Source organism: Schistocerca serialis, chromosome 1, assembly GCF_023864345.2.
Source record: "Schistocerca serialis cubense isolate TAMUIC-IGC-003099 chromosome 1, iqSchSeri2.2, whole genome shotgun sequence".
NCBI lineage: Eukaryota > Metazoa > Arthropoda > Insecta > Orthoptera > Acrididae > Schistocerca > Schistocerca serialis.
In genome coordinates, this window is record NC_064638.1 from 828,740,608 (window position 1) to 828,759,686 (window position 19,079).

Below are 19,079 nucleotides of genomic sequence, written 5' to 3' on the forward strand. Positions count from 1 at the left end.
AGTTGAACGGAATGGTTAGTGTCTTGAAAGGTGAAAATAAGATGAACATCAACAGAAGCAAAACGAGGATAATGGAATGTAGTCGAATTAAGTCGGGTGATGCTGAGGGAATTAGATTAGGAAATGAGAAACTTAAAGTAGTAAAGGAGTTCTGCTATTTGGGGAGCAAAATAACTGACGATGGTCGAAGTAGAGAGGATATAAAATGTAGAGTGGCAATTGCAAGGAATGCGTTTCTGAAGAAGAGAAATTTGTTAACATCGTATAGATTTAAGTGTCAGGAAGTCGTTTCTGAAAGCATTTGTATGGAGCGTAGCCATGTATGGAAGTGAAACATGGACGATAACTAGTTTGGACAAGAAGAGAATAGAATCTTTCGAAATGTGGTGCTACAAAAGAATGCTGACGATTAGATGGGTAGATCATATAACTAATGAGGAGCTTTGAATAGAATTGGGGAGAAGAGCATTTTGTGGCACCACTTGACTGGAAGAAGGGATCGGTTGGTAGGACATGTTCTGAGGCATCAAGGGATCACCAATTTAGTACTGGAGGGCAGCGTGGAGGGTAAAAATCGTAGAGGGAGACCAAGAGATGAATACACTAAACAGATTCAGATGGATGTAGGTTGCAGTAGGTACTGGGAGATGATGAAGCTTGCACAGGATAGAGTAGCATGGAGAGCTGCATCAAACCAGTCTCAGAACTGAAGACCACAACAACAAATCACCGTAGTCACAGAGAGAGCTGTTCGGAGTTTGAACTATACCAAGGTGCTGACCGTATGGAATGATTCAGTAAACAGCAGTATTTGATTTCTGAGCACATTGAAAATTACTTCATGCAAAACAAGCAAATCATTATTAGCCTCAATAGGGACAAAGTGCTTCGATAATCAGAAATTTGCCCCATCTACAAATAATGGCTCAGATAACTGATTCGAAACACAGGGATCATTGTCATTTTACTGAGCTTCATTTTTCAAGAGCTTCACATAATATCTGTAATTCGTATTACAGAGCAAATTTTACAGTGCCAATAGTGTTTCACGATCAGAAGAATTTTCATCCTCATTTCGCAATTAGAAACTAATACGAGCAAGTGCAAAAAAAATAATTGGTGAAAATGAATCCAAGTCAAAGTTTGAGACATTTACTAGAACTATCGCAATGAAATATCATTGCGACATAACATTTCGGCGTGTTTCGATGTATGTAAGTGACAAATCCATTTTGTTGGCCGAAGAGGGTCTTTCAATTGAAGTGTTCAAAAGCCTGCTAACTGATGAAATAACTATCAAAGAATGTGTTAAAGTGCGCGCAAATACTGGTGTTGATTTGATTCCAACACATTCTGAGATATCTCCGAATTATATTAGAAAACTGATGTCTTGCTATTCGCTGATGCGCACTCTGTCTCAAGACATGCAAACTAGATATGGTACGTTATGCAATTTATCTGCTTTAGTGTGGAATACTTTGGTGAAAATTAAAAAATGCAAAATTATAACTTGTTACAGACAAGGTACAAGTACAATTTGTTGAGCATGGCGTCAGAAGTGGTACTGTTCACTGTTTCCATAGGCAAGCTGTTCGATAATTACAATAAAAATAATGACTAATTTTCTATTTTGAATCCAGATGTTGGTTGTCTCTAGAGCGGGGAAATGACACAGTACCTACCATTCTCTGATTTTGTGTGACTGTCTGTGAATAGTTTTGAGGTAGTGAGCAATCCAGCTGATGGAGACAGAGGTTACATTTTAGAAGTAGACATTGAGTATCCGGAATATCCATGCATTTCACACTGATCTAAGGCCTGAAGAAATGATACTGCTACGAAACATAAACAAGCCAAGAGTTACAAATATTCTATGAGATTTTCAACATTTTATGATAGCAAAATTCCGCTACCCACTACAGATATTCAAAACATTCCATGATATTCCATTTATGTCACCATATATCACTATTAGTGCTGGGAAACCTATAAACGTAAAAATTCAAATGAATGAATAAGAGTTTTTGGCAAAACTATGCAGAATGTGCAAAAAATGAATGATTTCAAGCTAGTAACGCGTTGGGGAGGTAGATATAACACAACTGATCTGATTACAAGACCGCATTTCGAGTGCAGTGTCATATTAAGTAAAGTTAATTTCCTTTTTAATTCAGTAGACACCGTTTCTGACAAATTCATAGCTGTACGAATGGCTACTTTAGGACACTTCTTCCATTATAGGTATATGAATGAAGAATTTTGAGGCGAAAAATGGTGAAATGAATCACACAGACACACATAGCTTAATATATCATGCATCTGTCTCAAATATTTCTGACATTATTAAAAGATACATGGATAAGAGCGTTGAAACTTCTAATTAACGCTATAATAACATTTATAACATTGTGTTCTTCAATAAAAAGAAAGTTCATTTAATGAAAATCGAGTTATATGAGGACATTATTACAGAATTCATACACTCTCGAAAGTGAAACACAGAGTGTCATGCTTAGAGCGAAAGGTGTGAAATGCTCATCAGCTAAGCATTTAAGTACTGATGATTATTCACAATGTGTATTAACTATGTTGATAAATCGACTGTTCAGCATTTTAATAGATTCATATTACATACAGTTTCCAGAAAAACCTGATAAATGCTTCATACTCAGCAATAAAGTGAGCAATATAGCGTGCAGTCATTTTCAGGAAGATATGATTAGTCATCATCTGTGTGTGTTCAGCAGGAGGCGATATAAAATTTATTAATGTAGCAGTGAGACCTGGCTGTGAATGTAATGTGCTGATATTGTAATATACATGTTGTGTATATACACTACGTGATCGAAAGTATCCGGACACCTGGCTGAAAACGACTTACATGTTCGTGGCGCCCTCCATCGGCAATGCTGGAATTTAATATGGTGTTGGCCCACTCTTAGGCTTGATGACAGCTTCCACTCTCGCAGGCATACGTTCAGTCAGGTGCTGGAAGGTTTCTTGGGGAATGGCAGCCCATTCTTCACGGAGTGCTGCTCTGAGGGGAGGTCTCGATGTCGGTCGGTGAAGCCTGGCACGAAGTCGGCGTTCCAAAACATCCCAAAGGCGTTCTATACGATTCAGGTCAGGACTCTTGCAGGACAGTCCATTACAAGGATGTTATTGTCGTGTAACCACTCCGCCACAGGACGTGCATTGTGAACAGGTGCTCAATCGTGTTAAAAGATGCAGCCGCCATCCCCGAATTGCATATGACGATCACCGGGCATTCGCCATACAAACACCCTGCCATAGAATCACCCATTTTGTTCTGTGATTCGTCACCCCCAAAAACATACGTTTTTCATATTAGAAGTGACATACAAAGAAAACATTTTTCTCATAAACTTTCAATTTTTCTCATACGATGCTTGTCTGGTGTTCAACGATGGTAACATGGAAGAATTAGGAACCTTATAAGACTAGGATTTGATGCACGTTGCTTCAATGAAAGCCTTTCAAAGAAGATTGATCATGTGCATATTGCTAGTTCTGCAACGTCAATGAAACATATGCCAACAGTGCACGCCAGAAGGATTAACTGGAAGATAAGAGCTACATTAAAACTAAAAAGACTAAATGTATGATTATGGCATTAAGATGCTCGTTTCTGGCATAAATTCTAATAAAATCTTTTTCCTGTATTGCCCACAGTTTTCATTTTTCAGTGTGTAAGGAAAATTTTCTGCTGAACCATTGCAGATAAAAAGGTGAAATTTGTTACATACTTTGTTCATACTATTACACAACTTCCTGTGATGCAAAATTTTTCAAAATGCGTTGCTGCCAAATTTATTTAAATTATGGGGAAAAAAATTTCTATTTATTATTCGTATGAATTTTTAAAAAATTGTTGCGTGAGTTCCAAGGTGCTATTAGCCAACTGGTACACAGTTTTCTTTATCTATTTACTAAGACCAACCAACCACATTTTGAAAGATATAAGCTAAGTATCCTTTAAGAAATGTTCCTCGCGTGATAGTATGTCTTCTAAAAGTGTCCCGGAATGTCCTGATCAAATTATTAGACAAAAAATTGGGAGACACATCCACATTATAACCAATAACATAATGACAACAGGGGTAAAACGTGGTTCAATTACCTTTCATAACAGTAAAAGTTGTTTTAGCTTATATGTGCCCATGAATATTCTCATGAGTCCTTAAGGTCATTAAATTTGATGACGACAAGAATGAGAAAGGAGTGACAGCACCAAAGGAAAAGTTGACGGAACATACAAGTAAAAAGTTTATGTTGGGTAAATCGATGGTATACAAATTACACGATGCTAAAGAGGTGGAATTCAAATATCTACCATTAAGTGAAGCGCGTATAGTAAATGCGCCATTGACAATATCTATACATGTTTTATTACCCAGCAATCTCTGCAATATTATGTACAATACTAAGAAATACCAACTTCACGAAAACTACACCGGCCGCGCAGGGTAGCCGCGCGTTCTGAGGCACCTTGCTACGGCTCGCGCGGCTCCCGCCGTCGGAAGTTCGAGTCCTCTCTCGGGAATGTGTGTGTGTGTGTGTGTGTGTGTGTGTGTGTGTGTGTGTGTTGTCCTTAGCATAGGTTAGCTTAAACTAGACTAAGTATTGTGTATGCATAGGGACCGATGGCCTCAGCAGATTGGTCCCATAGGAACCTACTACCACCACCACCAAAACTCCACAGCTTTCGTCGGACAGAACTGGACTTCAAAGCTAAGAAGGAATATTTGAGAATAATTGTTTTTCTATGGGAACTGGCTAATGTAATAACGAGATGACATAGTTTGAAAACTCTCACCATCAATATTATAGTGTCCAGTTGTTTATTCAGTCACATTACACTGCGACCAAACTTTGTCACAGTGATAGTGTATGAGGAGTATTGTCAAACAAATGTGCTTATCAGTGTCTAAGTGTTGTGTTATGCAGTGCATCGGCGGAGAGGTATCGCTTAACTTCTGAGAATACTGGAGTTTATAGTGTTTACAGTAGTGTTCACAGATACAGATATTTCATGAAATCAACTTTTCATGATACATCGACCTTCACGGAATTGATTAATTTACATTCTTACGTCTCGTCATCGAATCAAAGCTTACAAAAAATTTTAATGTCTTCCTTAAACGTAAAAAATGCTTGAAATGATCTAATACTGAAACTTAATCAGAACAGAGATACAGACAGTGAAAAATAAGAATGATTCATGGTTGGTTTATGCTTCAAAAAATTTTGAGAAACTATATTTTCTTATTTTGATCATAGGGATATCTATCTGGATATTTTTTGTTGTTGCAGTTGTGTGTGGGTGAACAGGAGTCTGCAACAAGAGATGCAGACGCTGGAGTTGTTGCTGCGGCCGGACCGCTACGATCCACAGGTGCGCCCGCCCGGCATCACAGGTGCGTCGCCTGTGTAGCTCTGGGTTGCATAGCAGCAGGCGCGCCGTGCCAGCAAACAGCTCCCTCTCATTTTACAAACGAGGTTCCCGACACGCATTCCGAGAATGTTTCTTTTTCGATTGCGGAATAAAATTATTGCCTTAACTTCAGAAGGAATCCCTCAAACCTTTAGAGTCAAAACTACGTTTTTGGTACAAGGTCCTCAAAGAGGTGAAGAAGTAATGACCTACAGGGACTTTTTTTGTTTAGATAAAAATTGGATCTGCGTAGCCATAATGTACAGCTCAAAGGGATACATCGAAATGGCGACCGTTAGCACCGACGTAAAACATTGGCCAAATGTTTTGCCACACTCTCTCAATAACCCGTGGTGTTTGTTGTACAACAAGACAAGTGTCTATAGTCATCATCATCAGTTATCTGCTATATTAGCAGGTCCATTGCCTCTCCATTTTCTGCGATCCATTGCTTCCTTCTTAAGGCTGCCGTATGTTGTACCATCCATCATGGCGCCCAGTATCTGGAATCTCTTCCTTCCTCGCTTCCTTTTCCCTTCTACATAACCTTCTGAAACTGTTTTTATCAGTCCGCTTTCTTTCTTAATATATGCCCAATCCAATTTCTTTTTCTTCTCTTTATTACATCTAGTAATTGTCTTTTCTCTCCCACTCTTCTCAGTACCTCTTCATTTTTTACTCTGTCCATCCAACTTATTCTTTCCATCTTCCGCCATGTCCAGATCTCAAAAGCCTCCAGTCTTTCTCTGTCTTTTTTCCTCCTAGTCCATCTTTCAGCACCATATAGAAGAACACTCCATGCAAGACATTTTATGAGTCTCTTCCTGAGTTCTCTGTCCAGACCGCTGCAGGAAATTCTCCTTTTCTTATAAAGCGCCTCTTTTGACATTGCTACCCTTGTTTTAATTTCTGTGGTGCACTTCCAGTCGGTGTCTATCCTGCTTCCAAGATACTCAAAATTTTACACTTGTTCTAGCATTTCTCCATTCAGCATAATTTTTATTTCCTTATTTCCTCCTAGTGCCAATACTTTTATTTCATTTGTGTTAATTTTCATTCCATATTTTTTCCGTTAGTTGCAATGGTGTCCACCAAATCCTGTGATTCTTTTTCCCCTATGGTTAGAAGGACCATGTCATCAGCAAATCTCAAACACCCTACTCTTCTTCCTCCAATTTCTACTCTTTTGGCATCTAATGAGCATTGGTCAATCATATTTTCCAAGTAGAGGTTGAAAAGAGTAGGTGATAAACAGCATTCTTGTCTTAGTCCTTTTCCTGGTCTGATCCAGTTTGTACTTTCTCTTCTCACTTTAACTGAAACTTTTTGATTAAGATATAATGAGTTAATAAGTCTTCTGGTTTTCCAGACCACTCTCTTTTCCCTCATTACAGTCGCCAGCTTGTCCCAAACCACACTGTCAAATGCCTTTTCTAGATCGATGAATGCACATACATAGGTCTCTTCCTTTTTCAATAAACCTTTCTTCCAAGATTCGTAGGAGTCCTATTGCATCTCTGGTGCCCGTATTCCGTCTGAAGCCAAACTGCTCCTCGCCGAGATTCTCCTCCATTACTTTTTCAAGTTTTTTATTGATTATTCTTAACATCACTTTGGCTTCATGTGAAATGAAGCTGATTGTCCTGTGCTCGTTGCATTTCTTGGTTCCTTGTTTTTTCGGTAATGGAATCATTACTGTTGTCAGAAAGTCCTCAGTCCATTCACTACTGTCAAATATTTCATTACATAACCTCAATATTTCTCTTATTCCATCGTGGTTCAAGCATTTTAATATTTCTCCCGGTATTGTATCTGTACCTACCGCTTTGCCATTTTTCATTGCAGCTATGGCAGATTTTACTTCTTCCATTACGATGGTTGGTCCTTTCTCGTCATCACTTACACTCTTGTGTGATTCAAGTTCCAGAGTTTCTGGTTTGCTATTTGTGTCATATAGCTCTTTTATATATTCTTCCCATCTCTGGAGGACATCGTTACGATCTTTGTACACTACCTCTTCGTCTTTACTCAAAATTTCCGTAGTAGCACTACCTGCTCTGTTTTATTCCCATGTCATAGTCTTTACTCTGTTGTATAGTAAGTCGTATCTTCCCTTCCTGTCCAGTTCTTCAATTTCATCACATTCCTCTTTTAGCCATTTTTTCCTAGCCTGCTCTGTTTCTCTTCGCAGTTCATTATTTAACCTTCGATATATCTTTCTTGCATCTTCAGTGTTCTTGTTTTTCAATTTTCTTCTCTCTTCCATCTTCTAGGAAATCATTTATTGTGTGACCCATGGTTTTTTTTATCCTTTTCCCTTTTACATATCCTATATTTTGCTGTCCTGCTTTAATGATTCCTTCCTTCAGCATATTCCAGTACTCGTTGGCATTATCAGGTGCTTCTTTGTCTCGTAATGTGTTTAGAAACTCCCGAGACAACATTTCGGTAATTTGTTCATTGTTGGATCTTATCTTCTCTAAATCCCACTTCTTCACCATGGTCGCCTTCTTCAGTTTATTCATTCTTATTTCTATTTCTGCCATAAGTAAGTTGTGGCCACTATTAATATCTGCACCTGGTAATGTGTGCACCTTCTTGATTCCATTCCTGTATCTTTCTTCTACCAGTATAAAATCGATTTGGTTTCTATAATTATCCCCTGGTGATTTCTAAGTGTAGAGCCTCCTCTTTTGGTTCTTGAACCATGTGTTTGCCGCTATCAACTGTCTTTCCCTGCAGAAGTCAATTAACCATTCACCTCTGTCATTTCTCTTTCCAAGACCATGACTGTCTACTATGCTTCCCTCTTTCCCTTCTCCCACAATGGCGTTCCAGTCTCCCATTACTATTTTGCAGCATTTTTTATTTTCGTCCATTATTCTCTCAATTACATTGTACGTTTCCTCTACAATTTGGTCATGATGTTCTGAAGTTGGCCTATACACCTGGACAACCAGTAAATCTTTTTGTGCTCCTTTCAGTCTTACACCAATATCCTGGTCATTTGAATAGTCTACATATTCCGCACACTTAGCCAATTCCTTTGTCATAATCATTCCTACTCCATTAATTCCTTTAACTTCTCCTCCTGAGTAGTACAATACGTATTCATCTGACTGCAACTCTCCATGTCCATTCCATCTTACCTCAGCAACTCCTACGAGCTCCATATGATTCTTTTCCATCTCTCTTTTAAGGTTGTCTAGTTTTCCTGCTTGTAGCAGAGTTCTGACATTCCAGGTACCAATTCTCGTTTTGGTTTTTTCCCTCCTTTCAAGTTCAAATATTTCTGATAAGACTGTTGTTGTTGTTGTTGTTGTTGTGGTCTTCAGTCCTGAGACTGGTTTGATGCAGCTCTCCATGCTACTCTATCCTGTGCAAGCTTTTTCATCTCCCAGTACCTACTGCAACCTACATCCTTCTGAATCTGCTTAGTGTATTCATCTCTTGGTCTCCCTCAACGATTTTTACCCTCCACGCTGCCCTCCAATACTAAATTGGTGATCCCTTGATGCCTCAGAACATGTCCTACCAACCGATCCCTTCTTCTGGTCAAGTTGTGCCACAAACTTCTCTTCTCCCCAATCCTATTCAATACCTCCTCATTAGTTTTGTGATCTACCCATCTAATCTTCAGCATTCTTCTGTAGCACCACATTTCGAAAGCTTCTATTCTCTTCTTGTCCAAACTATTTATCGTCCATGTTTCACTTCCATACATGGCTACACTCCATACGAATACTTTCAGAAATGACTTCCTGACACTTAAATCTATACTGGATGTTAACAAATTTCTCTTCTTCAGAAACGTTTTCCTTGCCATTGCCAGCCTACATTTTATATCCTCTCTACTTCGACCATCATCAGTTATTTTGCTCCCCAAATAGCAAAACTCCTTTACTACTTTAAGTGCCTCATTTCCTAATCTAATTCCTCAGCATCACCCGACTTAATTAGACTACATTCCATTAACCTTGTTTTGCTTTTGTTGATGTTCATCTTATATCCTCCTTTCAAGACACTGTCCATTCCATTCAACTGCCCTTCCAAGTCCTTCACTGTCTCTGACAGAATTACAATGTCATCGGCGAACCTCAAAGTTTTTATTTCTTCTCCATGAATTTTAATACCTACTCCGAATTTTTGTTTTGTTTCCTTTACTGCTTGCTCAATATACAGATTGAACAACATTGGGGAGAGGCTACAACCCTGTCTTACTCCCTTCCCAACCACTGCTTCCCTTTCATGTCCCTCGACTCTTATAACTGCCAACTGGTTTCTGTACAAATTGTAAATAGCCTTTCGCTCCCTGTATTTTACCCCTGCCACCTTTAGAATTTGAAAGAGAGTATTCCAGTCAACATTGTCAAAAGCTTTCTCTAAGTCTACAAATGCTAGAAACGTAGGTTTGCCTTTCCTTAATCTTTCTACTAAGATAAGTCGTAAGGTCAGTATTGCCTCACGTGTTCCAGTGTTTCTACGGAATCCAAACTGATCTTCCCCGAGGTTGGCTTCTACTAGTTTTTCCATTCGTCTGTAAAGAATTCGTGTTAGTATTTTGCAGCTGTGACTTATTAAGCAGATAGTTCGGTAATTTTCACATCTGTCAACACCTGCTTTCTTTGGGATTGGAATTATTATATTCTTCTTGAAGTCTGAGGGTATTTCGCCTGTTTCATACATCTTGCTCACCAGATGGTAGAGTTTTGTCAGGACTGGCTCTCCCACGGCCGTCAGTAGTTCCAATGGAATATTGTCTACTCCGGGGGCCTTGTTTCGACTCAAGTCTTTCAGTGCTCTGTCAAACTCTTCACGCAGTATCATATCTCCCATTTCATCTTCATCTACATCCTCTTCCATTTCCATAATATTGTCCTCAAGTACATCGCCCTTGTATAGACCCTCTATATACTCCTTCCACCTTTCTGCTTTCCCTTCTTTGCTTAGAACTGGGATTCCATCTGAGCTCTTGATATTCATACAAGTCGTTCTCTTATCTCCAAAGGTCTCTTTAATTTTCCTGTAGGCGGTATCTATCTTACCCCTAGTGAGATAGGCCTCTACATCCTTACATTTGTCCTCTATCCATCCCTGCTTAGCCATTTTGCACTTCCTGTCCATCTCATTTTTGAGACGTTTGTATTCCTTTTTGCCTGTTTCACTTACTGAATTTTTATATTTTCTCCTTTCATCAATTAAATTCAATATTTCTTCTGTTACCCAAGGATTTCTACTAGCCCTCGTCTTTTTACCTACTTGATCCTCTGCTGCCTTCACTACTTCATCCCTCATAGCTACCCATTCTTCTTCTACTGTATTTATTTCCCCCATTCCTGTCAATTGCTCCCTTATGCTCTCCCTGAATCTCTGTACAACCTCTGGTTCTTTTAGTTTATCCAGGTCCCATCTCCTTAAATTCCCACCTTTTTGCAGTTTCTTCAGTTTTAATCTACAGGTCATAACCAATAGATTGGGGTCAGAGTCCACATCTGCCCCTGGAAATGTCTTACAATTTAAAACCTGGTTCCTAAATCTCTGTCTTACCATTATATAATCTATCTGATACCTTTTAGTATCTCCAGGGTTCTTCCATGTATACAACCTCCTTTCATGATTCTTAAACCAAGTGTTAGTTATGATTATGTTGTGCTCTGTGCAAAATTCGACCAGGCGGCTTCCTCTTTCGTTTCTATCCCCCAATCCATATTCACCTACTATGTTTCCTTCTCTCCCTTTTCCTACACTCGAATTCCAGTCACCCATGACTATTAAATTTTCGTCTCCCTTCACAATCTGAATAATTTCTTTTATTTCATCATACATTTCATCAATTTCTTCGTCATCTGCAGAGCTAGCTGGCATATAAACTTGTACTACTGTAGTAGGCGTGGGCTTCGTATCTATCTTGGCCACAATAATGCGTTCAGTATGCTGTTTGTAGTAGCTTACCCGCATTCCTATTTTCCTATTCATTATTAAACCTACTCCTGCATTACCCCTATTTGATTTTGTGTTTATAACCCTGTAGTCACCTGACCAGAAGTCTTGTTCGTCCTGCCACCGAACTTCACTAATTCCCACGATATCTAACTTTAACCTATCCATTTCCCTTTTTAAATTTTCTAACCTACCTGCCCGATTAAGGGATCTGACATTCCACGCTCCGATCCGTAGAACGCCAGTTTTCTTTCTCCTGATATCGACATCCTCTTGAGTAGTCCCCGCCCGGAGATCCGAATGGGGGACTATTTTACCTCCGGAATATTTTACCCCTAGAGGACGCCATCATCATGTAATCATACAGTAAAGCTGCATGCCCTCGGGAAAAATTACGGCTGTAGTTTCCCCTTGCTTGCAGCCGTTCGCAGTAGCAGCACAGCAAGGCCGTTTTGGTTATTGTTACAAGGCCAGATCAGTCAATCATCCAGACTGTTGCCCTTGCAACTACTGAAAAGGCTGCTGCCCCTCTTCAGGAACCACACGTTTGTCTGGCCTCTCAACAGATACCCCTCCGTTGTGGTTGCACCTACGGTACGGCTATCTGTATCACTGAGGCACGCAAGCCTCCCCACCAACGGCAAGGTCCATGGTTCATGGGGGGCTGATAAGACTACTGTTATGAAATTGAAGAATCGATTATTTGCGATTTAATAAATTATGTAAACGAAAACTGCGTTAAGGTTGACATGCTCAACAATATGTTGTTCACCGAAGTAGTCTTGATATCAACCACCAATTTATTTGCAGATAAAATAACATTTACATTTTCATCATTTAATCTGCAGATTTTTTAAGTTGTAGATTCCTAAGTCATATTTTCTGTGATATTTGTATTACGCCATCAACAAAACTATTCCAATACTAAAACGTTATACCACATTTGCTGTGGTAACCTCAAACTTAATTTTTACATTGTCAACATAAATTAGGTTTTGATTATTTATGATTTAAGTGAAATTACCCAACTACTTTGAAACTTATGACAAATGATAATACCATCCAAGAACACAGTATTAAATGTTTGATTATGCATTAATGCTATTTGATACTGATTGTGAATATTATTTTAAGAGAACTTGATACAAATTTCTAAATAATAATTTGGGAATATTATCTTGGCAAACACCAGTTGTGCATTTCTGAAGAATATTTTTCCCCCTGATTTCGAAACACCTCATTGACAATCTTCTTTTGGGACAGGACGAGGGACAGGACAGATAATGTGTATCAAGAACGGTAAATCTTAGGTAGACCAATTGTTGTAGATTTTTGAAGCCATGTAAAGCTAGAAGAAGGAGGTGAAGTCAAATTGCACCTCTCAGGAAGTTTCATAACTCTCGAAAATGATTCTGCGCAGTATTTTATTTTATTAGGAACATATCATGCAGTCAGGACCTTATTAGACACAAGACTAAAGCCACATGTACACGAAAATGTACAGCTCATATTAGATAATAACAGATCACAGTAAAATTTCGTAGTAACTATTACATAACGTGGAGAAAAAAGATAAACAATTGTCAAATACATTAATTGGTTCTGAAACGAAATTGCTATATAGTTTTTTGATTATACAATATCTTTAAAGATAAAGATAGTGATTATCGCCCAAAAGACTATGTGAGGGAAAAAAATCCTCAGTAGAAATAGAATCCCAATCCCATACAGAGAATGAAATCTGTTATAAAGACCATGACAATTTTGTTTGAGTAACAATGGCATCCAAATCAACAGTACCACAAGACGAAATCGTTGCGTTTTAGCCGCCCAATGAAATTGCGAATTTTTATCACTCAGTCAAGTAATTCGAAATTCTAAAACAACAGAGCTAGAGAAACCATAAATGTGTCTTGCCTGATCATTCTTCTAGTTACATAAGCAGCTCACGTGTTGACTATTACAATATTTCGTGTGGCTGCTATAATGTGTAATATGAACCATTGGCTTTAGTATTAAAGACTATTATCACTTTTTTGACTGCTTGGTTCGTAAGTTTCAGTTTCTTACATTCTTTGTTGGATTAAGGAATAGATTACATAGCGCTACATCGTCTGGCTTGCACGAAAATAGAGAGTGCTTACCCTATTTTATTTGCTGGACAATGTATAATTAGCAAAGATGATTAAATAACGGAACGAATATACTGAACCGTTCGTGTTATCGTGAAGGTGTATTTCTTGCAATTTCATCTTGTCCAAAATTTCAATGAGCGGAGTTATAGGGAGATAATTTGTTGCTCCTTTTTTTTAACATTGATATGAAAGAAAGTATATCATTGGTTTTCGTGTTTGAATCATAGTGATAGACAGTTAGAGACCTCATTAAGTACACTTGTACTTTATAGTTGTTGGACATATTTTAACCTTAGTGGTGCATTTGTTTAAATAACAGTACTATGGGTGGATGTACGCATTGAGTCTGTCGTGTCAGTCCAATTGCCAAGCAGTTGTTAACTGAATTGATACGTAAGTACGACTGTTATGTATATTAGAATATTCATTGAAACTAAATGTGAAATATCGTGTGATAAAGGAATTTCATTTTAGGTCACAGAAATCATTCTTGTGGAAAAAGATTGGCTCCAAACGACAGGCTATTAACTGTAGAAAATGAAACAGTTTTACTTGACATTTATAGCGACAGGCTCAATCGCAGTAACAACTGCTGGTACTTTAAACGTTCCTATTCTGCGATAGCGCAACGGTTTCTACATAGTAGTTTGCTGTATATTTGGTAGATTATGAGTTTTTTGTGCAATTCCAACTATTTATGTTCTTAACATGTCCTTTACTTTATCTCGTAGTATACAAGTCGTAAATTATTCTCTCTTGTGTCGCTGTGTACTTGCATTTCCAAATAACTTGACTACTGTGTCTTTAAGTATCACACTATTTCCGAAACAAACTCATGAACATCTCGTAACCTAGGCAAACGTTTTGGCTGCCGCAGCATGCTGCATTACGCAACAACAACGTAACGACTAATGTTCGTTCCATTTTGTTTGCCTATAGGTGCCAACCCAACCATAGTGAGAGTCAACCTCTTCGTCCGCACGCTTACCAAATTTGATGATCAGAATATGGTGAGTATGCCGTTCAAAGCTATCTTTGTGCCTATTTATATACACAAACAGCACATTTTAAGTTAACTACTTACTGAATCTACATTCTCTTGCGTAAATGAACATGCAGTCATAACAAGAACTGTAATGAGTTATCAGTTTGCAGCGGACTATGCACTGACAAATTTATTAACACAGAATTTAAAATTAAGTAATAGGAGATCATTTCTGAAGATATTTATCTGGAGTCTAGCCTTGTACGGAAGTGAAACAGGGATGGTAAACAGTTCAGACTGGAAGAGAATAGAAACTTTTTAACTGCGGTGTTATAGAAAAAAGATAAGATCTCGGGGAAGCAGAGAGAGGTCTTCAGTCTCAATATGTGTGTAACAATCACAGTAAAATGGTAGTCATATCAACAATCAGCACTGTAGTTGTAAACTGTCGTAGCTATGTTGGGAAAGAGCCAAAGCTCCACGCATTAACAGAAATCACTGAAGCTCAAATCGTTGCACGTATCGAAAGCTGGCTAAAGACGGAGACAACTTCAGCCGAAATTTTTACAAAGGACCTAACGGATTCTTAAAGAAACGGATGGAAAGTCATCGACCAAAACGCCAGTGATATCTGTCACTTCCCCAAGGAATTGTTGTAGGTACTCTGCTGTTGCTAATCTACATTAGTAATTATATTCTTGGTAAATGATTTTGTCATTACTGTCTAGTACAATCATCAGAATATCAAAACCAATCGCAAAATGATTTAGATATCTGTATGGTGCGAAAAATGAGAGCTGACCTCTAATGATAAAAAGTGTGAGGTCATCCACATTAAGTACTAAAATCCGTTAAATTTCGGTTGTATGATAAATCAAACAAATTTAAAGGCTGTCTGTTCTGCTAAACACCTGTGAATTACAATTACAAACACTTTAAATTGTCATGATCCATAAATATAACATTGTGTGGAAGGGAAACCAAAGACTGCGTTTTATTGACAGAACATTTATAAGATCTAACGGATCTACTAAAGAGACAGCCCACGCTATGTTTGTCTGTCCTGTGCTAGAATACCGATGTGCGTTATGGGATCCTTACCTGATAGCATTGACGGAAGGCATCGAAAAAACCCAGAGACGGGCAGTTTGTTTTATATTATCGTGAAACGGGGGGGAGAGTGACACAGATATGATAAGCGAGTTGTGGTCGCAATAATTAAATCAAAGGTTTTTTCGTTTCGGCGAGATCTTGTCGCGAGATTTCGATCACCAACTTTCTCCTCTCAATGCGAAAATATTTTGTTGTCGCCAGCCTACATAGTGAGGCATGATCATAGTAGTAAAATAAGAGAAATCATAGCCCGTACGGAAAGATTTAAGTGCTCATTTTTGTCACGCGCTCTTAGAGAGTAGAACTGTGGAGAAATAATGTGAAGGTGGTTCGACGAACTGCAGAGTAGACATATAGATGTAGATATTGAAGATTGTTGGGTACATCAAATAACTAATGATCGTAATGAATCGATTTTAGGAGAAAGGAAGTTTCTACCTGACTAAAAGAAGGGTTTAGTTGATGTGACACATTCTTAGTCATCAAAGGCTCATGAATTTGGTAACGGGGGGGAAGTTGGAGGGGGGGGGGGGTGAGGAATTTAGAGGGAGACCAAAGATCCACTATAGCAAGCAACGTCAAATGAATGTAGGATGCAGTAGTCATGCAGAGATGAAGAGACTTGCACAGGATATAAAGTAGAGAGATGTATCGTACCAGACTGAAGACCCCTGAACATCGCAGGGTTAGCATTATTGTAAATTTATGACGCTTGTAACACACGATAAAGCTCAGTTTCAGAACATGGGTCTAAGAGGGTACAAAATGTCGCACAATAAGCAGCTTTTTGACTAGCTAAAAAGAGTGAAAAAGGGGGGGGGGCACTTCCAGAAGACCTAGTCCACATCATGATAATAGCTATGCATCGCAAGAACGACGTGAGACTCAATCCTGATCACACCTCATGAAAATCCCCAGTAGATGGAACTATCAAAATATTAGTGATTTTTGTAGACGCACTCACAATAATACCGCAAAAAATCGCCAAAGCATATTAGAAAACTGTGACGTCACATTTGGCACTGAGATCTGGCGAAAACCAGAAACAGATGATAGTAAAATCTTAGGAGAAAAAGTCAGGCTTCACGGCACATCTGTATCAGTAGACAATCCTAATCGAACTGTAGCAGATATTAATTCTGCACTCGAATGGAACTTAAGACGAAGTTTGCTGCTTTAATCGGCCACCGGATTCATCTGCAGACGTAACTGCTAACGTCAGAGACAACCACCATTGTGGTGAACGAGAGAAAACTTCCAGCGAAACAGTCTATAAAAGATTTCTTTGAAAATTACCTGTTACAGATGGATACTATGGATATGCTCTGAGGTAACAGGCCATGTGACAGCGATACGCACTTATACTGAAGGCGATGGTATTAAGTGGTAGTGCATTGGCGGAGCTGCCATATGTTCTCAGGTGATTCATCTGAAAAGCTTTCCGACGTTATTCTGGCCACACGATGGGAATCAACAGATTGAACGCTGATCGGTAGTTCGAGCTAGATGCATGGGACATTCCATTTCAGGAATGGTTGGGGAACTCAATATTCCGAGATCCACAGTGTCAAGAGTGTGCTGAGAATTCGAAATTTCAGGGATTACCTCTCACCGTGGACAAGGCAGTGGCCGGGGGCCTTCACTTAACGGCCGAGAGCAGCGGTGTCTGTAGAGTTGTCAGTGCTAACAGACAAGCAACACTGCGTGAAATAATAGCAGAGGTCAATTTGGGACGTATGACGAACGTATCCGTTAGAACAATGCGGTGAAATCTGAAGTTAATGGGCTGTGGCAGCAGACGATAGACGCGAGTGCTAAAACCACATCTCCTGCGGCGTCTCTCCTGCGCTCGTGACCGCATCGGTTGGACCCTAGAAGACTGGAAAACCATGGTATGGTCAGATGAGTCCCGATTTCAGTTGGTAAGAACTGATGGTAGGGTCCGAGTGTGGCGCAGACCCCACGCAGCCTTGGACCCAAGTTTTCAGCGTTGCAATGTGCAAGCTGGTGGTGGCTCCGTAATGGTGTGGGCTGCGTTTACATGCAATGGACTGGAAATTGTTATGTTCGGCTACGTGCAGACGAATTTCACCCATACATGGACCATGTTTCCAAACAACGATGAAATTTTTGAGAATGACAATGCATCAAGCCAGAACAGTCTAGATAAATCGAGCGAGTGATTTGGCCACCCAGATCGACCGGCATGAATCCCATCGAACTTTTATGGAACATAATCGAGAGGTCGTTATATGCACAAAATCACGCACCGACAACAATTATGGACGGTTATACAGCTAGCATGGCTGAATATTTCTACAGGGGACTCTGAACGACTTATTGAGTCCATGCCACGTAGAGCTACTGCACTAGGCTTTTGTCACCTCAGTGCATGCTACACGGTGCCATCACATTAATGTGATCACCGCATACGTTCGACGTCAGTGTGCAATAACCACTCACAGTCGGCAGGTGGCAGTTCTAGCGTTGGAAGGTGTATGAAGCTTAGCTTATTGGGGGGGGGGGGGGCATACAGTAAAGTCGTCATAATGCACGAAACGCAGCGATTTATCTGGCATCCAGAAGGGCATGATCAATGGCATTCGGCCCAAGGGTGCAAGATTTTCCAAATCGGCTAAGTTTATGAAATATTCGCGTGCTGCCGTGGTTAAAGCATTTCGAACATGTCAAAATGACGATATCCAAAACCAACGCCGAAAGAACTATGCTGCCGGCCGGAGTGGCCGAGCGGTTCTAGGCGCTACAGTCTGGAACCGCGCGACCGCTACGGCGCAGGTTCGAATCCTGCTTCGGGCATGGATGTATGTGATGTCCTTAGGTTAGTTAGGTTTAAGTAGTTCTAAGTCCTAAGGGTCTGATGACCTCAGACGTTAAGTCCCATAGTGCTCAGAGCCATTTAAACCATTTGAGAACTATGCTGCACAAGGGCGGTACATGATAGAAATGAACTACGGCTGCGGTGATGTGTATGGGAGAATGGGCGTGCAACTGTTGAACAACTGACCGTCCAGTTGAACCAAGTGGTTACCGACAGAGTCTCCTTAACAACTGTTCAGGGAACATTGCTGTGTATGGGCTCTGCAGCAGGTGCCTGGTTCGTGCACCGATGTTGGCTGCTGTTCATCGAGACGAAGGCTGGAATTCGCACGCCAGTACCGCAACTGGACGTCCACAGACAGACGACAGGTGGAATTTTCAAATGAATCACGTTTTTCGTTCGATCGGAGACATGGCCGTTGGCGTGTACGGCGTGAAATATCTGAAAGCAAACACACTCCATGCGTTATGGTTTAGCAAATGTTTTCGTGGCATTACCTGTGTGAGCTCGTCATCCTGGAACGAACAATGAATCAACGCAATTATGCGTCTATCCTGAGGGACCGCGTCCATCCCTTCATGCAGTTTGTTTCTGCTCGGCCCAATGGCATCT

The 19,079-nt window shown here is 39.8% G+C and overlaps 1 protein-coding gene across 1 annotated transcript in view; it reads left to right on the top strand.

Moving 5' to 3' along the window:
- LOC126458302 (glutamate-gated chloride channel-like) overlaps nt 1–19,079 on the top strand; it is a 233,787-nt gene that overhangs the window by 41,747 nt on the left and 172,961 nt on the right. Inside the window, exons 3-4 of the mRNA XM_050095248.1 lie at nt 5,335–5,438; nt 14,470–14,540. Of these exons, the coding sequence (XP_049951205.1) occupies nt 5,335–5,438; nt 14,470–14,540 (175 nt within the window). The remainder of the gene's footprint in view (nt 1–5,334; nt 5,439–14,469; nt 14,541–19,079) is intronic.